Genomic DNA, 25,905 nt, shown 5'->3' with positions numbered 1-25,905 from the left:
GACTTCGTTCGGTTCGCTGATTACTTTCCTATTCTTATTTTCTACTACTATCGTACTACCCCATTGCATCTCTGAATTTCTGTAATTTCATTTCGTATATTCGGTCATATTTCTCTGCTCTAATTCTTTCATGTCCTTGTATTATATTCTCTAAAATTCTTCCTTTGTTCTGTTTTCGTTCGTAATTTGTTATCTAACTTATTGTACATCATCTTTTCTTCTGTATTATCTTATTTCCAAGTCTTCCTTCCCATATTTTCTGCAACATCTGTTCGTAACTTGTGCTTTCTTACCCGTGTTCCCAGCACCCGTTGGTACTAGCATCTATCTTTCAGCGTTTGAATCATTTTCTTCGAATTTTCGTATGAAATGAGTTCTTGCTTCATATTTCAACTCTTCAATATCCAACTTCTAGCTACACTTTTCAGCTGGATATCCACTTCGAGCAACACAAAGCGAAAATATCCGCTTGAGGAAGGATCTTCTCATTCTTTAATATGTTTCGAAGTCTTTCCTGAATCATAACCTATTCATCTATTGAGGATTTCCATGTTATCTTCTCTTTTGTTGTATGAAATATTCACAACTACTTACGAATTCAGTCTACATAAATTGGCTACTCCTTGCCCTCAGTTTCTTTCGCTTTAATAATATTTACCTATTTTGTACCATTTCCCCACAACTGCCTAAAAATCTCCCATTACAATTACGCATGGATCTCTGTTCGTCAGTGACTTCGTCTCTTAATTTTCCTCTTCTTCAGTTGTCCAAGTTCTTGGTTCATGCATCTATCACTACTAGATCCTTCTCTTTTAACATCGTATCCGTGGGTTTTCTCGGGGTGTACTCGCTTCCTCCTACATTATCATTCCATAATCATTTATTTGCCTTAATCATCCGTCTCCCTTAGCCTAAAGAGCACATTTTATGTCTTAACAACTATTATCAACAAATTCTACATACATCGGACACACGTGTTGTAAACCTAGCCGAGTTTACAAAGAATGGGAAACTATATTTTATGAGATTGATCCCATATATACGAGGTGTATTCAAAAGTATCGAACCTTTTTTTTCGCGTAAACCAATGACGTGCAGGAGACTTTCTTCAGGGTAGATGTAGTGGGAACACTCATGCGCAGTCGTTAATATTTCCCCGCCCGCAGAAATCGTCAGTCGCTGACAGTCGGCCAACGAGTGAAGACGTGTAATGAGTGTTCGTCGGTTTTTTTTTTTTTTTAATGACAAACTTGAAAAGCGATATTGCATCAAATTTGGCGGAAACCATTCAATCGGATCGGTATATTCTATTTTGAACGAGAATTTGGGCATGAGGAGACTGTCCGCGAAATTTGATTCAGGCTTTCATCGCCAAACAGAACTTTCTGGTGTGTCACCAGGTTCCCTACTCACCCGACATGGCTCCGTGTGACTTTTGGTTATTTCCCAAGCTGAAAATGCCACTAAAAAGGGACCCGATTTGAGTCAAGAGAAATCATGCGAATACGACAGCAAGGTTGCTCACCATTCAAAAAACAGCGTTGCAGAAGTATTTCCAACAATAGCGGGACCGCTGGGAGAAGTGTGTGCATTACCAAAGAGACTACTTTGAAGGGGGATTACTGTTTCAGATTTCCAAATCAATAAATGTATTTTTGCTAGCCAAAAGTTCGATACTTTTCGAACACACCTCGTATGTGTTCTGACCTCTTTCCTAGCAGAAATACAATACTATGCCATGATCCATTGAATTTCGGAAGGAGTGGAAATAGTTAAGTAATCCACTTCTGTGTTTTTCATTACCTTTTAGTTACAAACATTACATCAAATACGAAACGTAAAGAAAAGGCCAATCATGAAGTTCCATACGAGCAGTCTGAAGCAGAATTTTAAATTGATTCGGTCTTTTTACTTTGTATAGTCCTTCAACATGGCCTTTGAAAAGTTCAAATGTATGATTTGTATTCCACAATAGGGTACAAAACTAACTATTAAAAGCAATTTAGGGCAACGTACTAGTAATCGAGCACTCCCGCACTGTGTTTGCAGAAAAATATGTATTCTGGAAAGATCTAACATTTAAGAAATTAGAACAAAAGTAATTTGCTCATACTGTATTTTATTTGACTCATTAGATACACCATAGAAATTAAAAGCTGCCTTATTACTTACTTGCCTAGCTATCTCAGAGACTGTTTGATTACGAAAAAGACATGCATTTAAAAAATTCACTTCCCTCAAATACAAATCTCCATTGATCCCATTAAGAACAAGAGTAAAGTTTTTAATGATGCTACATGCATTCGTAAGATAGAATATGCGAATGATATATGAGAAGTTAACTTGTTTAAATGCCATAGTTGGAAAACAGCAAACGATGGTGAATCTTTTATTACATCTATTTCTAATTGACAGGACTAATTTCAAGATATTCAAAGACAAATGGAGAATTTGGATGTGGGCCAATAAAGTTGGAATGCGGTTGGATTTCATCACTGGTAGACATGGAGGTGCCAGAGAGAGCACTGGAACAAGGACCCATATCCCACGGTCGTCTTCCGTTTAGATCCAAAGTTGGCAGATAGTCGGATAGTGTACTTCCCGTTACAAAATGATCTTCGGTAAACGGGGAACAGTCCTTCAACATCTGCCTATAAAAAGATAATATTCCTACATAAATATACACATTCAATTGGTGATTACGGTAGAATTTACAATGTGAATTCTAATGATTTCTTGTAAAGTTACCTTGAGAATACTGTTCCGTTCGTTAAAAGCCATTCATTATATATATATATATAATCTTTTAAGTATACATTATCTAAAACAAAAATCAAAATAATACTGAAAACTGGTTAACAAATTCTAATTATGTGACGTATAAGTTCCATAAGCAGATATTAATAGCTAAAGTTTTGCTGAAAATCCCAAAATTAGGCTCACATTGTGACTCAATGGTAGATGAAATATCTTTGGAGAAAAGTTCCCGTGTTCAAACCTTTATCGCTCTACCTAGAATTTGTCATGAACTTTATCGGGGCATTCCAGTTTTCTTCCACCTTTTCGTTAAATCCTAAAAAGTTATACTCGCTAAGCTTTACCTTATCGACAGTTCATTCCAAGAACAAAACTAAGCCATTCTAGTCAGTAGTGAAGTAACGTTTCCAGGCTATCACATCGAAGTATGTGATGGAATTTCAGCAGCATAAATTCCAGTTTCCATCATCCTGCCGTGTATGGCTGTGGACAAGACATTTCTTTCTTTCACCGTCATTGCTCTTCATCCTGACCTCCTTCCAGTTTTATTCCCTTTCTTTCCACATTTTTCCGCATTTCATGTCATCTGATACTGGGTCCCCCTCGTAGACGCTTCCCTGAACCTCTGTGTAGAAACTTCTTTTTCTGTGTGTTACTACGTGCTAGGCTAGAGGTTTCTACTTTTTCTTTGATAATCTAGGTTGGGAGTATTTCCAATGACTGCCTTCCTTTTTACTCTTTTCTGTTTAATATTACTCAGGTTTCCGTTGCGGAAATTATTACAGATATATTCGTATACTACTATATCAAGTGTTTCACACAAATTTTTCTACTTCTTGTAGTCTTTTAGATTCTCCTTCTCTTACTTTGACATCTGCAGTCACTTACTAGCTATAAAGTAAGTATACGCTTACATCTTGTAAAAAGTATTAAGTACTTTTTATTAGAAGTACTCTAGTCAAAAGAGTATGTTCTGCAAAATATGCAAATTTAACCATCCTTAATAATCAACTAAAGGCACAATCAGCCTATTTCGTATTACAAGTACGAAAAATCTTATACACTAATTTAAGTTTCTGGAAGACAGACTGATTACACAGCTTTTAGTTGGATGATGTGTGAGAAGGCTATTGGTTTCCCTTGGTCTTATTTCTGACTTTCTAGATCGGATGGATTACTTTTACTTCATTGATAAACTGGAATGATACTTTCTTTGCTCTTTCAAATTATTATGGATGGTTTAAAAATTATATTAAACGTCGAATTTTCGTTGATAGTTGCTAGCAATTTCAGGACTTAAGGAATGGTATTTAGTGGGAATAGGATGTATGGAAATGAAATATTTACTCTCATAATTATCACCACCTTACTGCCCCACAGAATACACATCTTTGTTTCTCAATGGTTGGTGACCACGGCGAAGGTATCAATTATGCTTTTCCAAATTTTGTCTTCACTATCCATGTCCAAATTTAATTCTAATCCCCTTCTTCGAATGACAAGTGTCATGTGTCTCTTTCTATGAATTATTATGGTTTTTCGATAAATTTCATTTTATTGATATGCTTTATGATGTTTATTATTTCGAAACCTCCGATGTTGGCATCGTTCGTTTTGGTATCTTACTGTATTAATTTAAAAACCTTCACTTGGGTACGCATTAAGTAATTTATGTTATAATAATTTCGTATTTGTTTAGTTAAAAGATCTTACACCAAAAACATAGAACTCGTCTGTAAAAGTACATTCATAATGAGAAAAAAAAAAAAAAATCGACTGAAATTTGTAATCATTTACGTACCAGATTCTTTCGGATGCTACAGTATGGACTTTGGGAACTGGGAATCCATTGAAAGTTCCAGCGCAAGCGATGGTGTAAGCTCCCATATCTTCGAAGATAATCCAATCTCCAACATGCATCTGGGGAAGCAGAATACTATCGGCTACTTGATCTAGTCCATCACACGTTGGACCCCAGATTGACGATAAATGAAGTTTTCCTTTGAGAGGCTGAAACAAGAAAAGTGAAATTTAGAAAACGTCAAGATGTATGGACTGCCTAAATGAAATGAAATGTTAGAACGCTTTATTCGGATATGAGTAACATATTATGCATAATATTAACCATATTATTGTCAATAGTGTGTTGCACCAACTAAATAATCTGTATGATACATATTTCTCTTATACGGTGGCTGCTACATCACACATAGTTGTTAACCCAATTTACCTCGTTTAAATTACTCTTATTTACTGAAATAAAATTATATCTTCGTCTCGGAGTGAAGGTAGGTAAGAAATTAAATAAGAGTGGCTTCCGAGACCACATTCCAAAAACATTTTAATAATAGCTAATAATGTAGATATAAATTTGGCTTCATGAGTTCTTAGGTTTAAATATAGATATATTAAAGCGAGAAAAGTCTTTCCACAAGCTTCACGCTATTCTTAATAGGAACTCTTCTTCCCTCGAGGGCACTGTTTTGATTCAATGTGGCGGGGGAATGCGTACACCAGTATGTCTTCGTCACGATATAGCCCAATGGCCTCAACTTGTTGCTCATGCATAGACTTACAAGTCAGAACTAGAATAAAGGAAAGTTAACAAGATAAAAGAAAATAAAAATATCAGCAAAATGTACAGAAAATAGCCATCAAGCAGTTATATCGATTATTACGCTAACAAGTGGTGCTAGTATCGAATCGACTTTATGGACGTCTATCGACTTTAACTGACATCTGGAAAGACTTGATGTAACTATTTGATGGATTGGTAGATTTACTCTATGGTTCTTGTCACCGCGCAGTTTCCTATAACTTCAATGTAAAATAAGCGAACATAGCGAAACTTATATTTCTAGAACAATACTATGAAACAAATATGAAGAAAATAAGAGGGCAGAAAAGAGTACTGCTAAGGTCCCGTATTTTAGCGCTAGTAATCTAGTTTTTGAAAAGTAATCTCGAGTTTTGGATTTGGAGAGTCGATTGAGCCACTTTCTTTACAGATGAAATAGTGTCGAAGAGAACATGGTCTCTGTCATTAGTTCTACGGTCTGTTTCCAATAATTTGGTTTTGTAGTCAGTGCTAGATTGTGTTCTTGAGAGCCAACTAGAGATGCAAAAAAGCCGGCTTTTTTGAATCGATGGTTTTTTTCACATAAAAAGCCGGCTTTTTTGGGGAAAAAAACGAGAATTTTGGAAATTTTGGCTTTTTTCAACTTCATGATTTTTCTATCTAAATAGCTTTCTTATAGTATATTCTATAGTTAGATAAAAATTCCATGACCTGAATGTGATATTTCGCTCTGAAATTCACCATCAAGATGGATGGATCACATGTTTTACGAATTAAAGCTAACATGAAGAATGTAGTATTTGAGGGTAATTTTAGAGGCTATTTAACTTTATTTTAACTTTTGAGTTATCGACATCTTTTTTCTTCTCTAGTTTGTCATCCGTGTTTCATTTCTAAGAGCTTTTAGTACTCTAGCTTCCAGCGCAAAAGTTAAACTTGCCCGTTTTTCTATTTATCCGTCAAAGCGTACGTTTTTCAATATATCCGTCAAACCGTACTTCCACATTTCTGTTATACTGCAGCTGTGAAGTGATTTAGCAATAATTTTCCGGACACAACCTTGAATACCAATTTATACAAATAATCAGTAGCGGATTTAGAAAAGTACTTTAGGAGGGTTTTTCCTGATTGTTTCGTTTCCTAAAAAGTCCTAATTTTATTTGGGAAGTGCTTGAAGTTTATGAGTACAGGCATAACTAATATTTCGTTTCGTTTATATGTTTAGCAATAATCTTCCGGATACAACTTTAAAAATCATTTTATACTGAAAATCAGTGGCGGATTTAGAAAAGTATTTTGGGAAGGATTTCTTACTAATGTTTAGTTTTTTTAAACATTCGTAATTTTTATTTGACGGGAGCTTAAAGTTTATGAGTAAAGGCATAAATAATAGATATTTCGTTTGTTGCAGACATTCCGTAACTTTGGGGAACGGGCTTCAGTCCGAAAGACCGCCCCCCTAACCTTCGCAAAACCGTCACTGCTGGTAATTAGTAATAATGACGATTTAAAAACAATAAAAAAGGAAGTCGCCCAACTCACAGTACACGCACTATTTCTACATTCACAGATGGAATGAAGAAAAGCTTTGTCAGAATGGTCGAATGCTGGTTGAATCCCGGACTTCCCGATAGAAGCGCAAAAGCTAATCACTCAGTCATGTTTGTTGTGCAGTTGTATTTAGCTTAACTTAAATATATTCCGTAGTCTTTTTTTTTTGGGGGGGGGGGTCCGTAATGATATGTTGAATCCCTCTTGTTAAAAATTCAGGAAACTTGAGGATTGGGTAAACTGTGATGGTGGTTCTATAAAACTTAACTGTAGAATTTCAAGAATATACAGAACCAAAAGCTCTAGATGTGCAGCCTTTAAGTGTATCATATAAATCTAAGTATTTCTCTTATGTTTTATTTTATTTTGTTTCAAAAAGAGGGTATGGAATATTTTGAAGTAAAAATACTACATACTATTTTGCTAGTTATTTGTGTATTCTTTAAAAAGAAGTGTTTACTTTTAGGGTTGGCTGGTTTACACCAACTTTTTTTTTTAATAACTGGTTTAAACTACAAAAATAAAAAAGAATGAAAAATGCGAATCGTGTGAACTTCATGGTGACGTTTCCAGATATGAAACTACCTGCAATAGTTTTATTTCCCTTTCACCTTTTAATCAAGGTGTCCCATGTTCAATTCTCGGTCGAACCACAATCCTTCTTTCATGCGTAACCCAAGTAGCGGTTCGGATGTCAGTTTAAGCGAAAGTCTTCTTGATAACCTCGGTATTTCGTAAGGATGTTAAGCCTAAATATACGAAACAAACCAAATTGTATATTTCTACATGCCTAAATGCGTGTTGTTTTATAAAGAAGCCAATATTGCTTAAATATATTGATAGAAATTGGCAAAATTTATCGATTGCCTACGAAGCTTCCAACATTAGCTTGGATTGGACTTTCAATGATATCTACGTACCGGTACTAAATATGTAATTTAATACCTCAGTTTTAGCGTACTGATTATGGTACGTTGACCTTTAAATTTTACATGCAAAGCAATAACAGGATTTTCCCGTTATTGTCTTACATTTCAAGTAATGACGGGATTTTCCCAATGGCTAGGGCGGGAGATTCTCAACTTAAGAAATTTACTGACCGCACTTCTCTAAGCTTATGGGAGTTCTTCCGGCATAACCCCGCTGTTGCATAATAACATCAAGGCGAAACAAACTTAGGCTATTTCTGTGAATATGTAATATAAATACATAAAGCAAAAAATCTAAGTCAAAAAAGCCTGGTTTAAACCAAAAAAGCCTGGTTTAAACATCCCCCAAAAAACGGGCTTTTGACATTTTCAAAAACAACCACGGTTCTTGCCAACTCTGCTTACTTTTGTATATAGGAGGTTAAAAAATTCTTATTATATACATTGGTTAATCCTGTGGAATTCATAATGTAAATACGTTGAAGAAAAATTGTTCGAAATATTTTTTCGAAATTCATAGTTTATTTTCGATGTTTTATATTATTATCAGCATCAACCACTAATTAAATGATTTTTTGTGTTATAGAGAAGCGATACAAAATCTGTTTTATCAATTTAAAGCAGTATTTTGAAAAAAGCCCAAAATTTCCGAAGCAAAAAAGCAAAGCAGAAAAAACAGTTTTTTTTTTTTTCAAAAAAGCCGGTTTTTTTCCGAGCCCTTGCATCTCTAGAGCCAACAGACAACTAAAGGTTAACGTCGGGTTTCCAAGAAGACTAATCAGAGCTTAAACTGTATGTAAGATCGAAAGAGAACCATTCTGTCAAAGAAAAGATAAACTGTCTTCTGTTGCAACTGTTACTGTAGTATAATATATATATCTACAGTGAAACCTGTCAACTTGGCCACTTATCTAAGTTGGCCACCTGCTTATCTTGGCCTAGTTCGTCTTGAACCTGCATTTTCCTATAAGACATTCGTTACTTACTACTCTATAAGTTGGCCACCTGTCTATCTTGGAAGTTGGCCACACTGAAGCAATGTTTACCCTATGACGATGATAATAAATTTACCTGCGTATCTTGGCCACGAAAAATACAATTTTGTTATTTTTCTTAACTCTTTCGAATTACCATATGAGAGGCAATGTTCTGTATTTGTGACTGGACACAAAGAGGCATAGATTCGCACGATTTGTTCTTGGAGGTCAATGGCCAGAACACTACCCCCATAAAAGGGTAGTGAAGGAAGATATGAATAAGAAAAAGCACGTACAGGAATTCAGGAAATGGTTGTACGAATTTGTTTACCCTGTCCGTTTTGGTAAAACCATTAGCTATATCGGCTCCTTTCATCAGTGGGAAGCTTTAGTAATTCCGGAAAATTCTCAAGGTTAAAGCTCAATTGTCATTTATTGGCACCTGACTGCATGTAAAAGGTAGCGGAGGTTTTGAGATATGAATTCCCTCAAGATTTTCTCAAAACATCTTTTGCTCCGAGGGAAACACTTCTAGCTCATTAACAAGAGGTAGTTAACTACAATATTAGAATGTGCATATCTGCCAAAAATAATAAAGCAAATATGTCTAGAATGAACCACCATTCAGTAACAACTGAAAAGTCATATAAATTGCATATGAGTTTCTCAATTTATAACTTAGCTTTTCTTGTTTTCAATCTGAATAACTCAGTGTGCTATAATATAAATTTCAATAAACTGCGTACATACACTTCTATTTCATGGTTGTTTGTGTTATTGTGTTTTCAATCCGAATAATCCAATGTACCAGACTAGTTTTCAGGAAGAGAAAGGTATGCATATATATTAAACATACTATCAAGAGCGCCGATCCTGGGGGGACCGAGAAGGCCCGGGCCCCCCAAAGCTCATGTGGCCCCTATTTTATTTATGAGTACACAATATTTGGTATAATTTGAGTGCAATTTGTCTTAAAATCTTCATATATATATACCTTCTACATCTGAATGCCCCCAAATTTACAGAGAAATCGGCGCTCTTGCATACTATAGTAATATTTTCTAGTACTGTATATTTTTTATGATTACTCTGTATACATTATTTATAAGTAGCTGTCGTGCCACTGCTTATTAAAATTTTACAATCAAGTATTACTAGAAATCCTATTCTAAAAATACACAAATCACACTTATTTTCTGTAAGTTGTTATTGCTGCTTGATTTCTTCTAACAGCGACGTATATATACCTAACAATGACATCCTTATTGCTTGTAAATAATAAACACAAACTTAATAACAGAATAGAAAATAAAATTATAGTAATTCTATGGTCAAGCATACACTTGACAAAATATGGTAGTCTAAAAACTATTAAGCCTTTTGCGCATGAGATGGCCTTAGTATCTCAGGGTATATGGATCGTAGCCTAATCTCGTTCAGATCTAGCGTCGTTTGACAAATGACAGTTGAAGCTAGTACAACATGTCCTAAAGGTGTTGGAATTATTATGTGCTACATTTTAAAATTTTATTTCGATAAAGGCGCAAATGCTGCGCAGGTCTATGAAGACATTTGTGCTGTTTATGGACAAGTTACGTTATCACAAGCAACAACCGAAAGATGGTTCAGTCGCTTTTGTTCTAGAAAATTCGATGTCCAATATGCTCCTCGCATAGAAGACCGATCATAGCAAATCACTACTGAAACTTAAGCCATTTCTGAAGCGGTCGATCACGAGTAATGAAAAGTAGATAACTTACAACAATGTGAGAAAAAGATCGTGGTCGAAGCCAGGGAAAGCTCCACTGTCTGTGGGAAAGCCCACATTCACACTCAGGAAGGTGAGTTTGGTGGGATTGAAAGGATACTGTTCATTACGAGTTGCTACCGCGGAGCAGTACGACAGACTCGAACTGTACTGTCGACAATTAGCGCAAATGCACCTAGAAACTCAAACTGCCGGAACTGTTCACCAGAAAGGGTGATGTATGGCACGCTGACAACGTTACACTACAAACTTCTTTAACGACCCGTCAGAAATTGAGAACTTCGCTAATAGGTTTTAATGCATCCATCGTATAGCCCGACATGGCACCGTCAGACATCATTTGTTTCAGTCTCTGCAGAACGACCTGAATGGTGTTTAGTTACTTTCAAAAAATGTGTAAACCCCTTGTCATTTTCTTTTAACACAAACAACAGAAGTACTATAACGACGGGATAATGATGTCAGAAAAACGGCAAACGATCATCGAACAAAATGTTTCATATGTGGTTTCACAATACTATTTTTAGATGTCAATAAATGTTGAATCTCAATTTTGACCTCCAAAGGCTTAACACTTTTAGACAACCTGATATTTAGTTTCTCGGAGCTAATATGCATACACTTACCTTCAAAGGAATCGGTGTTACGTGAGCATGATCGTAAAGAAGACAATTGAAACTACCGTAGACACCATCATTTATGTAGTACATGTAAGATATTGAGCCATCTTCGCGAGGAACCTCCCTTAAAGTGTGAATGTTTGTGGCCAAGGTGTAAGCCGATGCTGCGAAGAACCGTCCAGGCTCCGCAATAATATTAACACCGCATCCTTCTGGGAAATAATCATCCAGTGCTTTGTTGATAACATCGGCAATCTGAAACAGCAACAATTACATTATTCCTACATTACAGTAAAGTTCTATATTAATAATGATTAAAAAAACATTAATGTAAATATATAAGAACAGTGTGTCTACTATTTCAGACACACAAAATTCCCTTAATATTGTTTACAATTTTAAACACAAAGCTTTTACTTATGGAAAATATTACGATTTTAATGTACGTTTTGTTTTCATTATTGGCATTTTGTGCTTTGCTTTACTTTCACCATAAGAATGTGTGTATAGTTGGTATCCCACTTAGGAAATGAAATACTCGACTTATCTCAATTTCGATCTCTCTCCTGTATATATATATATATATATATATATATATATATATATATATATATATATATATATATATATATATATATATGTAATGTGTTAATTTGGTCTGCCAAACAGTAATATCCCTTGGCAAAATTACTTTCCAAATTTGTGACTACCATTTTATAGACAATGATATTCACCTGCTCTGAGTGGCTGAGTACAGACCTCAAAAATCATATGGCTGAGCAGTGAGCGGATAGACAGTGTAATGATTAACGCACAGAAGGTGAAGGTCCTTCTACTCCCTATCCAGTCATATTTTTCTCTCTTTGATTATCGTTCTGAATTCGCAGAAATGAAGGAACTGATGTAGGGAAAAAATCAGTAATTTCCTTTATTTCTCATATAATACCCTAATTTTTTGGTTACAAAGCTAACTGATCCTAACATCATTAACAGTACCGATCCTACACTAATATTCCATCTCATATACCATCAGTCCAACCACAAAAATGCGTTAAATCCTAATACAAATTTAATAATATGAAGAAAGTATGAACAATTTATTCCTCCTACATTTGATATACATAAACTAGCTCTAGTACAGAAAGGAAAGCTTTAACGATGAATGAGAAAGTAGTTACCTTATCAATGGATGATCCTTTATTTCCAGGGAATCCTCCTCCAATGTCCAGCAAGGAGAAGTGATACCCAACAGAAGCAGCATAATCAAACAGATCTCGGGCAGCAGCAATTGCTCTTCGGAAGACAGGAGGGTCCCCACAACCAGAACCAACATGAAAACTGACACCAACAACATTGAGTCCCAGTTCACGTGCTACTTCGATTAAATGAGGAGCTTCTTTAACATCGACACCATATTTCATTCCTAAAGGGCACTGGGCGACCTTCGCATCACACCGAATGCGAATCACCAACCTGAAATGAATTTATCGCATTACAATCAATTATTGAAATATCCTGTGAATTACTAAGATACTAAACGACCAAGTTATTGTCCATTTTCTTATTACCGAGCGATGAAAGTGAGAGTTCATTGAATGTACACTCATGTCCAAAATTGTTGTTACATGTCTGTAAATACCTGTATGTTGTTGTAGGAATATAATTTGATAACTAATTCGCCCGGTATTTCTTATAGTGTTAGTATGTGTATAATCGGCATAAGACATTTATGTGGCAAAATTTCGTTCAATAAGAAATGTATTGGCAGTATTAAAAGTAGTAGAAGCAGTAAATAAGAACAATAAAACGAAAATAAAACTTTCTTGTCCATTAAGCAACATTTTGTTTTACTCATTCTAATTTTCGTACCTATAATTCTTTTCCTATGAAATTTACTACAAATATACATTTCCCGATTATATATATACATAGTATCAGTATTAAAAGTACCCTGCAAAATCATTATGAAATTATATTCTTACAAGAAGACAGTTATAGTTATGCGACAATCATTTTGGACATTAGTGTACATAGGAACTGATCTTCCTTAGAAGCGAAGAAGTAGGTATAGATTCTTTTAATTTTTCGATGTAAATTTAATGTATTATAACTACAAAATTTTATCTTTTTCTTCTGTTCTTTAATTTCGACTTCACACGGTTGCTGAAGCCTTCATCAGGGCTGATGGTTTTAAAAGAAAATTCGAGGTGCTATTTAATTATCTCACACCTTGAAGCCACCGTTTAATCTTAAATATGTAGTAATAAACTAAATTCGTCTTACGTTTCCTTGGGGTTCTACATTTGATGTACTTAAACTAATTAAAAACTATCTTCAAACTTGAGAACACTACTCACATTCAAGTTAAGTCCACTACAACAAATTTCACGATCAGAAGGAAACTCAAGACTTCTTTTTCTACATATTCAAAATTAACCAATGCCACAGAAGAGCTTCAAGGTAAGTGGTATAACAGCATTTCAAAGCAACTTTATTATTATTATTATTATTATTATTATTATTATTATTATTATTGAGCATTTATCATACTATAAAGGAAGTGTACATACAGAAGATGACCCATGATAAAAGGAGTCCACTTGCATTGACCCTCCCGAATGTTGCACGTAACTGCTGTTGTATCTTGCTAGCTTGCTGGCTACACTGGCCCTGTACTTGGTAAGAGTACCATATAATTTTATCACGATCTGTGCACAATGAAGGTAAAAGTGAAGGGGTTAATTTGTGGGCTTTCTACCGCCCATTATAGCCACTCGGCAATACTGAAACGGTACTAAGATGGTTTAATCGTCAGCATCTGACGATGTTCCCAATAGGCCCCTGCGGTACGTGATCAGTCGGAAAGCGTGAAAGCACGGCTTCAGTCCGTTTGAACCGACAATACAGTGCGTGTCATTAGGATAACAGTGACACGGGACAATTCCCCACGCAAAGAAATCTGCCCATACAACACGATATCTCACAAGGTGTAGTTTCCAACATTATCCGGAAGAACCTCACAAAAAGCTACATCCACGAGATTCACAAATGACAGAAAACTATATGAAACATACCTCGCAAAGGCCAAGTGCAAATGGGTACGTACCATGGATAAGAGATGGCTCTACCTAGACGAGATCAACCGAGTTCGATCCTATTTTCTACTGTCAAACAGACCACGTGAGTCGTTCTGACTGTTGCAGTGCAAGGATAAGTTTTCCAAGGGATTTTTTGCGGCAGCGGGATACTGCAGGCGTATAAGGTTGCCACTTACCCAAGTTCCTTCCAACAAAGTCAACGCAGCTTACTTCTAGGAGTCTTTGCATGGCATATACAACCTGCCTTTTCAGTGACGAGCCTGGAATTCAAGCAGAAGAGACTGGAATTCAAGTGATCACATTTTCATCTATTCCTGTGATTTGCCCAGACGCCTCACCACTGGATTACAGTGAGTTTGGACTCTTCAAACAAACCATTCTTGCAAGGTCTCCAGAAAGCTGTCAAAGCAGTATAGAAAGACATTCCCCTCCCATTCTACAAAGAAGTTTGGAAAAATGGGAACTACACAGCGGGACGATCGTTTGAACCCGTGGCCATCACATCGAACACAATCTGTGGTGAGGGATTTACCAGTCAGGTAAGTGGTTCAAAGTACACCAGGTTTATCGTGGACAACCTTCTGCAGTGTCCCTAATGTATCACTGATAGTCTAATTGCTACATATCTTTTCCTTATTGACGAAAAATGAAAATAAAATCTTCAACATCTCACCGTTAAGCGCTACAAGCTAGAGATGGATGATTAATGAAAATACGTTATTTTGAAATATCTGGTGGAACGAGACTGTCAAAGGTAGAGAGCAAACCGCGAGAAAGGTCTATGGACATGACGTTGCCCACCAACTTACATGGACTGGAAAAATGAAATGAAATTTTGAGTTTTACGTCCCACGGTTGTGCCGGTTAGGCTAAAGGAGACGGTGAGAATGAGTAATGAATGAAATGGTGGAATGAAGAAAGTGGGAGGAAACGGGAGAACCCCGAGAAAACCCACGCACACGGTGTTTGTCCACTACAAAGTTCACTTGGCGGGAGCAGGGTTTGAACCCGAGACCTCTAGCACCAGAGGTGAACGCTCTACCACTGAGCCACCGCGGCCCCTTACATGGACTGGAATCGAGCCAAACTAGAAGTGAGCACTTTGCTACTAAGCCACTACTCCTTTTTCCTATTGATGCCAACAACCGTTAATGCGAAATTGAAGTTACAACGTATGATACACTGTATGTCTGCCTATCCGATTTTTAAATTTACATCAATTGCCAATATGGCGGCGACGGTCTCCTATACAGGAATGCTCTCTAGGTCCACTACTTTGTTTACACTTATCTCAGCAATGAGGATTCGGATGTGGGAGCAGCAAATAAATTCTAGCTTAGATATACTGCTTTAATATTACGTGTTGCCCTTCAAAATTTCAAGAGAAAAATAAAGATTGCGTAGACGTGCATGAATACTTATAACCAAATGAAAAAAAATCGAGAATTTAACATGTATGACTACCATTCCTATATTTCGTATACACTCCGTATTAAGCATACTTGATGAACACGAAAACGAAGAAAGAAAAAAAAACGCAATCGTTATGCAGGGCTTTATAAAGATTGATTCCAACCCTATCAAGTCTCAGGGAAAACTTGATCGCAATCCCAAAAAGTTATCTCCACTTCTCAATCTTTAGTTTCTATATAATATATGCGGACTGAGAAAAATGCTTGCAGATAGAATGTCTTAAAATGAAAAATGGAGTCGCAACATTTACTGAAGCGAAGAAAGCGTAGCTCCATCCTTTTCTAACTCAAGTAAATTGGTCGTGCAGACAACACACCTACACGGCTCAATCAACTTGCACCAAATTTTGTATGACGATACTGAAAATCGTGACCTCTGAAAGAAAGACACGATGTTCAGACTCGGAACTGTTGATATTTAAAATAGTGCAGTTATGTATGTGATCATATGTAGATCTCTCAAAATGAAATGAAATCGTTGAGTTTCACGTCACACGATTATACCCATTAGGCTAAGGGAGAGGATTATTTAGACAAGTGAATGATAAAAGAATTAGTGAACTGAGAAAATGGGAAGAAACGGGATTACCTCGAGAAAATCTACTTACACGATGTTGTCCACCACAAATTTATTTGGCTGATGATCGAACCAGGGATCCCATGCACCAAAGGTAAGCACTCTACCACTGAGCCACAGTGCCCCCTGTATATTTTTTAGGCGGCTAAAAAACAATGTCTACCCAATTACGCTTAACACAGTAAATTCATTTATAATTGGTAACAGTCACAACACTAAACTTCTTATTAGGTTATCATAATTACACACTCTTTAATATAACTCTCATATTTAAAGTAAACTCTCTTCATACTTGCTACATTCAGTACGCTATATCCTCTCTTGACATTTTGATTGATTGATTGATTTTTTAGTTTTACGTCCCTTTTCAGCAGCGAGGCTATATGAGACGTGGACCTACTGATTAACGTGGAATCCGCTGTAGCTATAAACAACTATAAGTAACTTAATCGTTTTAATGTTGCCTGCTACTTTTTAAGAGCTTTCAGCCAAACTACTCATTTTTTCTCATCTAAATCCCTCCCAATCCAAATCCAGAGAAAAAAAAATATTCTGGAATGTAAGACACACCCTTGGCGAAAATGAAGAAAAAGAAAACTTAAACTACATTGATTTTAAAGGAAAAAAATTTTAAAAAATGATTAATAAACATGGGAAAACAATGTTACGGAAAATAAACAAACATTGAATTTACTGCTGCAATTTACGATATATTCATGTGCATCTGCTGGTATTTTTTTTTCCTAACGTAATTACGGTACAACAGTTGCTTGCGTCAGTTTTATAGGAATCCATTATCGTTATTATTATACTATACCAGTATGTATATTATACCAATATGTACACACACACACACACACACACACATATTATTTATATATATATATATATATATATATATATATATATATATATATATATATATATATATATATATCAAAAATTCAGCAATTATTTAAACTTGTTTCTTTTCTTCTGTTTTGCACACACTGACACGTTATTGCACATCATCTGTTTCCTCATTGGCATCACTATTTTTTCTAATTTTTCCACTTTTGATGGCCAAATACACACAAAATACACTCACTCTTTACAGAATCGTGACTAACAGGATTTTCAATTTTTGGCAAAACTCCATCTAATCTGGCCCTAAATTTGCATAAACCTAAGACGCACCTTGATTTTGAAGAAAGAAAAAAAAACTGCAAATGTCTTAGAATCGCGTAAATACGGTATTAGAAAATAGGGGAAGTGCTTATTAATGTTGTATACACCACAGATCTCGATCTCTCTCTCCCTCGAGAGAGACCTTAAGTTGGGCAGATCTTTGTTCATTACTATTCACGATGTGATCCGGTATGATGAAATCGTGGCTAAGTAGGTTTCCAAAACCCGAACATACACAGGTAAAAAATTAACAGTTAAAACTTGCCTTGCTGATGGAAAAAGAGCTTTCACTTTATGGAGTTCAGTCTCGTTATCAAAAGTCATGGCTTCAACTCCAACGGCAGCAGAGTAGCGGATGTGAGATGCTTGCTTCGCTGGATTAGCAAAAATTATTCGCTCTGGTTCAACTCCCAATTTCAACACTTTCGATAATTCCACCTGGAAATTTCATGAAAAATAAAAAAAGAACACATTAATATTTCTGTACTTTTCCTTTCAAAAAAATATCACGTTAGTGTAATTTGAGCAGACCAGCACTAATACAGAACCACTCATGTGCAGCTAAATTATAATAGTACACTAAGCTCTTTGAAACTGAGAAAAATGATTTAGATAACTTTTCATTAAAAATTACATACACTATTCTTGATATCTTCAAAATTTTATTTTAAATATTATAATTACGGGAAGTGAAAGCTCTTCGCTAACCCTACCCCTACTTTTCTGAAGTTTTGTGACTAATGTAAAAACAGTGAACAATAACAAAACTAGAAAGTGAGCCAGATATTATCTATAAAATTCCAGTAAATAAATTAATAACAATTTCCAAACCTTTCAGATATGAAATTTAGATATAGTTTATGACGTCATGAAAAGGACACTCAAATTTTTGCACTGAACGAAAGATCTTGAAATCAACTATTAGTTCATATGAAGAGCATTTTGTAGATGAAGTGACTTTCTTTCTACATCTTTGATGTTCAAAAGGTGAAGTTATTCACTAACATTACAGTGGTGAGAGAGATTAGTGAAGAGCTTGGAAGGATCATTAGTTTATATAGTACACACTGAAACCCGCTAAAAAGACACCTCCATAAAGGGGGAAAGAACTTTCCCTTATACGGACATGGACACACTTTTTACTTCAACGGTTTAATAACCTCTTTATAACGGACACGAATTATTCTCAGTTGCTAGGTATATAGCACAGAAAATACCTTCTTCATTCTGAAAATTAATCTTCAATTCATCTCTTCAACTGATCGAACAGTTGCAGGCAAATTCCCAGTGGCGGATCTAACCCGGGGCTCTGGGAGGTCTACAATGCCAACTTAGTCATAATATCCATCGGGAGGGAGTTAAGTTGTAACTTCTGTAGAACCAATGAAACATTGTAAACTCATGACATTACCTATCATAGTCTGGATTCTGGCTCCCACCTGCAAACTCCTATCAGAAACTATGCAGCGTAATTCAAAAGCATGCATAGAAAAACCCCGCTTCACGTAGAGGCTCACTCTTGCGTTGAAAACACGAACCAATTAATCAAGTCGAGCACTTACTGTTACAAGATGCTATGCTACTATACTTTTTTCTAATATTTTTACGTTCTTATTTTTGAAATCAACGTAAATTCACATTACAACTAGTATCCACAGGATTATAGACAGACTATTGCAAACTTTTTCTGAACGGATTCATAAAGCAAGGAGAATGGTTAGTTCTGCCTACATGCTCAGTTTCTAATAATGTTACATGTTCTCATTCCGTAAGTAAATTAAAGGATATATATATATATATTTTTTTTTTTAATTGAAGTATAACTTACGGAAATACACAAACACACAAGTATCTGGAATAAATGCCTATATACACATATGACCCGGCAATAGTTTTTGTTTCTTCACAAAAGAAGATTTCGTTCCTCCACTAATACGAATACTGAGTACAGTATTTCCATATCAACCAATATTGATAATTAATATATTTACTTAATACTGCATACAATTACTGCATGAGCTGTAACCTTCCTTTAATCGACACCGCTCATTCACGAACTAATATTTATTCCCCATTGGTGTTTGTTATTTAGAGGTTTCACTGTGTACATAATTTACAGACACTCAAATTTTGAATTATTATGGCTCTCAAAAATCTATTACTAATAATCGCCACACATATACTGTATATCGTGAAGTGATCTGAATAAGGACTTCTTAAGGGAAATTATTTATACGATACTATTCATATTATTTGTGCATTTAATTAGTACAGTTAAACCTGTAAGTCTGGCCATCTACAAAGTTCACCACATACTTAATATGCCGACTTTTAAGTTATTTCTCTGAAACTGTGAACTGAAGATCTTCCGGAAATAGTCGATGGCTAACAAACAGGTTTCCCTGTAAAAACTTAATATACAATTTAACCTATATTGAACTTGCCTGTTTCTACGATGAAAGCATGCATCACTTTTTGGGTCTGTCAAAAGACAGAGTTGATCTGAACCAACAATAAAAGATCAAGAGCTTGGTCTCCGTATATATATTTATCTAAGTAACAGCATCGAAATTAAGCTGCTTCTACAACAAACTATATTGATTATTCTACCACTGATATATTCAGCACTTGCTCTACTCGCCTATTCCAAGGAAACTATCCCACCAAACAACCAATTAAGAAATTCATCTTTTAACATTTAATAGTACCGACGGATTAAATTAAGAAATTTCTTTCGTCAGCTGCTCATTACAGATAATTGTGCTGAACATATCAGTAAAAAAAATATATACTTGCTCTTGAGAGTGCAACTATCCTGCAAATGCCATACCTCCCTGATTAAACCACAAGAGTGCACTCCGTCTTGTGAAAAAGTTCTTCAGCTCAGACCCTGGGTGGGGAAAGGGAGCTCTGAAGCGGCTTCTCCACAATACAGGCATGCCAGGGGAGGTGGCAGTCTTTAATATTCCACTATTTACCTGATTACAAATGGGCACCAGCACAAATGAGCATTGTGTCCATCCATAGTCGTGATCACCAACACACATCGTCCCCCGGGGACAACTTTGCAGCCTTTTATAGGTTTATCAGACACACTGCTCAAGTCGATTCACCAGAGCAAGAAGACCCAAGGCTTGTGAGGGGGATCACTTCCAGTTCAAGAATTCTCGAGTAGGAGGGTCTTACCTTTGATGCACAGTCAAATCCTGTGCCAAGGGCTGCCAACACCTCGAGCACAGTGAGACTGTCATTACACTTCACAGCTACAAAGAAAGAAAGAAAAAAAGTGAACTTTATCAAGTTACTACGATACTGACATTCAAAGATGAAGGATACTTGTGTATTTAACGCATATAAAATATTTTTTATAACACTGTATACGAACATATTGAGACTAATTTTCTACAATAGATTTTATTTAAAAAAAAGAACATGTGTAACAATTTATTGTATTAGTAACTTTTTTTTTTTTTTTAACATTATTAGCGGCTGTGTTACATCACTTAGAATGACTGAAAATATATCGTTAGAAAACGTTAATGCTAATCATGGATCAGAGAAAACCAAATGCTGAACCAATTTACGCGAGAATAACTGTATAATTACTCTACATAAAAGAAAATGTAGACTGACTTCGACCGCACAATTACCAGGCTTGCTTGCTTGTTTATTGAAGTTTAGCGTTCCTTTTCAGCAACGAGACTATAATAAGACATGGACCTATAGTTTAAGGTGGGATTCGAACTATTCAAGGCACTCCCAGCAGGAATTACACCGGAGACCCTGTGCACCAAGGGTGCACGCGCTAGCCACTAGACCAACAAGGAGGACTACCACGCTTGTTATACCTCAATAGTTAACATTTTAAGATTTAAAGACTGAAAAAGAAGGTAACGAAATTATACGATAAATGCTTTAGTATGCTACAAAATAAATGTATTATTTTTGTGGAAACTGCGTACATCGTATCTTCGTGGAAGGCACTTAAATTCCTTTCAATCAGATAGAGGAGAAACAATAATTCCTTCGTAATTTGCACAGATCAACTTTAAAACTGAAATAATCATTAAGCATCTGAAATAGAAGGGCATAGCATTGTATCTAAACCTTATTTTCCCTTTTCAATTATACTCTTCCTTTAGAAAAACTGTTGTTAAATAAATTTCCTAGCCTATTTCAACAACTGTGTTTTCTACATAATGTAGCACTTACTTTTGCACATATCAACTTCAATGTAAAAACGCTTAGAATCAATTATTAATCTTGATATGTGGCAACAAAATTTTTTAAAGGTGTCGCAACTAATAACATTTTCGACAGTAGTATTGGCCATCAATAATTATTAAAATCTTAATATGAGAAAACATCTGATGGAAAACTCTTTTGACAATACAAACCAAAAAAGGCACATATTTATCGTAACTAATGTATTAAAACGCAATCATTTGACTAAAAAAAAAAATTATTAGTAATTTTTTAACATTGTATAAACAAACTCCGTCTGCAGTCAAATAATTATAATACTTAAGTTTGATTTTTCTATATTAAAAAAAAAAGAAAAAAACGCGTATGCCAAACAAGTTAAAACTTCCGCTGATAGTTAATATTTCAGCAGTTAAAGTTGTTAATATAATCATTAATGGAACAATACCATAGTGGGGATCTACTCGGGGCAGCTTCTTTTTCCACTCTTCATGCTTCTTCACGATTTCGCCAATATCGCATATGTAAAATGCTTCTTCCTGCATCTGAAATTAAAAACAATATTATTAACTATTTTCATAGTATCAACATACAAATATACAAAATTGGATATTCAGTTACTGACACAAGTTTTATTATGTATTTCAGATGCCTGGAGCAGAATAACGATACAATAACAGATAAACCAGGCAATTACTTGACTAAGAAAAAATACCAGTTTGTGCCTGTTCCGCAGGAGTTTGAGGAATGACACGCCTAAACAAAGTAACACCAGCCGCGACACTGGTAGCCCAATGGTAAAGCAATCATCTGACAAAAATCGGAGTTTGATACAGCTAACTGATAGCAATCTGTACAAAATCATTGTTGTTTATATACGACTTCATATGCAATTTATGTTTTATTTATTTATTTATTCTTTTCAAACTGTCTATTATAACTGAAGTTTCTAAAACTTGTACTACTTGTAAAACCAATATTTACAATAAGCGACCAGTTTTAGTAGAATGTTTCTGTCGCAACTGTTCTGTTATTCAAAATATTAATGACAACCAATGTAAGTTCTACGTTTTAAGTTCAATTATGCATCCATTTGTCTCGTGAAGCAAAGATCTGAGCTTGCCGAATAAATGTGCAAATTATTTAGATCAAATCTGAATACTAACTTACTTAACATTTATTGTGTTTAAATAAATAAATAATTATCAACCACAAACGAATTAATAAGGTTTTATTCAACATCTAAAAAGATACGAGAAGCTGTCTTGCAATATTTATCGACACTAAGATTTTATGTAATCCTGCTCAACACTAGAAAACCCGATGTTGCCGGATGAACTAAATACTTTTTATTCCAGTCATTTCGTACCTTGATATATTTAACTGATCAGGTTCAAAGGATTGATTAATAGTTAAGACAAGTTAATTTAAAACTACGTACTTAGAATGTTCGTGACGTGCAATTTAAACAAAATACTTACTCCTGAATCTGCAATCTCAGAGATGACCTTCCATACATCTGTATTAGAATCTAAAACATGAATTCTTTCATCAAGGTTGGTGATCTTCATTTTGAATGTAGCTGATTTAAATGTTCAACAAAGATATCTAGGAATAAGCAAACTGAAAATAAACAGAAAAAAAAATTATTAAATTACTTAATGCACTTCGTTAAGGACAATTTTCAAGATTAAACACGATAAAAGAAACGCTAATGAAAAGGTCCCACTAGTGGCATAAGAAAACCTTTGCCTAACAGAAAACTAGTTATATGACTGAAAAAAATACGAATGCGTTTTGATTGTTTTTTACTTAGAAATGGGGAGCTAAATTTGGTGGTTTAGGAAAGATTGGATTAGAATGTCTTCACAAGAAACGGACGTGAACGTGACATCCGAATCAAACCTAGTCCATTCGATAAACATAAAGATATGTTCATGCACAAAAAATTAGGTGCCATGGACAACGCAGTAAGTTCCTGGGGCTCATTAACCCAGTTAGTGTAAAGAAAATCGTAGACTCACAGTGAAATAGATATTGTATCAACACTGTTCATTGGAAAGTCTTGGTTTATAAGTTCATTCTCTTCGGCATGAAACAAGCTTTCCAGAAGTGCTTTGAATTGGGGCCCATAACGTACTTGAACACGGCAAATTGGGAGAATGTCGGCAAAAATCCCTCCCCTCAACTTTGGCCCCCTCTGGAGTGGCCCCGGGTAAAAGCATACAATCCAAATACATCTCAAAAATACTATAGGGGATAAGAAATGTGTGTGCCAAGTGTGTATTGGTATACAAGCTTTCCCCTCATATCTTCTCTGTCTATCAATAGCACCTCTGGAAAGCTTGTTTCATGCTGAAGAGAATGAACTATAAACCACGACTTTTCAATGAACAGTATTGATACAATAGTTATTTCACTGCAAGCCTACGATTTTCTTTATACTGACAGGGTTAATGGGCCCCAGGGATTTACTCCGTTGTCCATGGCACCTAATTTTTTGTACATGAACGTGTCTGTTGTTTATTGAATGGACTGAGTTTGATTCGGACGTCCGGATGACAGGTTCATGTCCGTTCCTTGTCAGTAACTATTTACGTATAAAGCCGTTCAAAATTAGAAGTACTTTTATCGAGTCCTTATAATAATTACTGCGGGTGGTAAAAGAAACTAATGTTATAACCAGGATCGGGAAATGAACTTGGAATACGCTCAGAACTTGTGTATTGATAGCTTTGCTAATGTTAACTTGTATGCATATAAAGCTATTTGTACACAAATGCTGTTATTTTGCAAATTGTGACGATTTAAACAAAACGAAGTTTCGTTTTAACTTTATTACAAACAATTGTAATAAATTATGATATTAGAAGTCCTAGATTAAGAAATTATAGATAAAACACATGAATTATGTATTTAAAAAAATGCAGAAATGAAATCAAATGCATAAAATAAATCTTTTCAAAATAATTTATAATAAAGATTACTGTATTTTTATGCTCTTCTGTACTATTTAATCTAAAATGTTAGAAAGCTGTAGTTAGAGGATGTGTTCATATTTGCAAACTAATTATTTCGTTATTCAGAACATTCAGACTTTTAAATTAAACAATTAACACAAACTTTATTCTGTAATAACTGTCTCATCATTCATATTAGTTAAACATATGATTTTTTTTTTCTGAAAGATTTTTTGCACAATCTGAAGAATTTCACGTATATGGGGGTTTAGAAATGTGCAAACAAAATAATTTAATTGTAAGAAAATTTGGAAAGGAGTAAATGTCCAGAGCTCCATCACGTGACATGTTATAACTAACTCCTTCAAGCCTTTAACTCTTAAAATTAAGAAAATAACAAATTGATTTTATAATTTACTTCCTAATATTTTATAGATTGGAATAAAACTTGATCTCTCTCAGAGATATGTAATGCGAAGAAAAACAGTAGAACATCGAAAAGCGCGATGAGAGAAAAATTATTCTACTAGAAAGAAGAGTACGGTGGAAGCATGATGCGCTGAATATTTACGGAAGATAGGAACCTAGTCATGAACAAGACAGACCGAAAATCGGACAGAATGGTATGTTATAGAGGAAGCCAAGGCCTATACGGGACTGTAGAACTGTGGTAAGGTAAAATCTCCCTCAGCAAGTTATACGGAACGTAGGGAGTCGAAATCCATACATGCCACAGGAGACAGATCCTACCTGTGATAATATTATATACGCTATCTACCAAAAAGTCATCGGTCGATCTGCTAGGACATCGCCGTAAGGAATCCAGAGCAACCTGCACGATACCAGTCATTTGTTCCGATGCAGAAGGCATTATCAATGATCGTGTGTCAAGCGAGGAGTCAGTTTGACTGAGAATGGCACACGGACAAGAACTTAGTGGGTTCGAAAGGGGTCATCATCGGCTGCCATATTGCGGGTTTGTCGAATAGTGCCAATCAGTGCCCTATTACACCACCCAAAATCAACGGTGGGTGATGCAATCCTGAATTGGAAATGTCACGGTAACACCAGTATCCCTAAACGGCCCAAGAAATTGACGGACAGGGGCCGGAGAGTGCTGAAACGAGTGGTATTCAGCAATCGCCGTCGAACTGCATCTGTCATCCAGCACGAGTTCCACACTGCATCGGGCACATTAGTTTCACTGAACACTATGAGGACAGAACTGCATGCACTTTGTTTCCATGG

General features: G+C 35.5%; 1 protein-coding gene across 2 annotated transcripts in view; it reads right to left on the bottom strand.

The window, feature by feature from the left end:
• Positions 1–2,102: 2,102 nt before the first annotated feature.
• Positions 2,103–25,905, bottom strand: part of LOC145671470 (ornithine decarboxylase-like) — a 70,363-nt gene continuing 46,560 nt past the window's right edge. Inside the window, exons 3-10 of one of the 2 annotated variants that reach the window (XM_081740663.1) lie at positions 23,179–23,320; positions 22,146–22,242; positions 20,681–20,757; positions 17,760–17,932; positions 12,359–12,653; positions 11,187–11,435; positions 4,559–4,767; positions 2,103–2,651 (exon numbers count right to left, since the gene is read on the bottom strand). In XM_081740663.1, the coding sequence (XP_081596789.1) occupies positions 2,405–2,651; positions 4,559–4,767; positions 11,187–11,435; positions 12,359–12,653; positions 17,760–17,932; positions 20,681–20,757; positions 22,146–22,242; positions 23,179–23,268 (1,437 nt within the window). In that variant the 5' untranslated portion in view covers positions 23,269–23,320 and the 3' untranslated portion in view covers positions 2,103–2,404. Of the gene's footprint in view, positions 2,652–4,558; positions 4,768–11,186; positions 11,436–12,358; positions 12,654–17,759; positions 17,933–20,472; positions 20,640–20,680; positions 20,758–22,145; positions 22,243–23,178; positions 23,321–25,905 lie in introns of those variants that run through there. The other variant, XM_081740666.1, reaches the window with a different exon arrangement.

Source organism: Thermobia domestica, chromosome 2 (genome assembly GCF_964235325.1).
Source record: "Thermobia domestica chromosome 2, izTheDome1.hap1.1, whole genome shotgun sequence".
Taxonomy (NCBI): domain Eukaryota; kingdom Metazoa; phylum Arthropoda; class Insecta; order Zygentoma; family Lepismatidae; genus Thermobia; species Thermobia domestica.
This window is presented reverse-complemented; position numbering and strand designations above follow the sequence as displayed.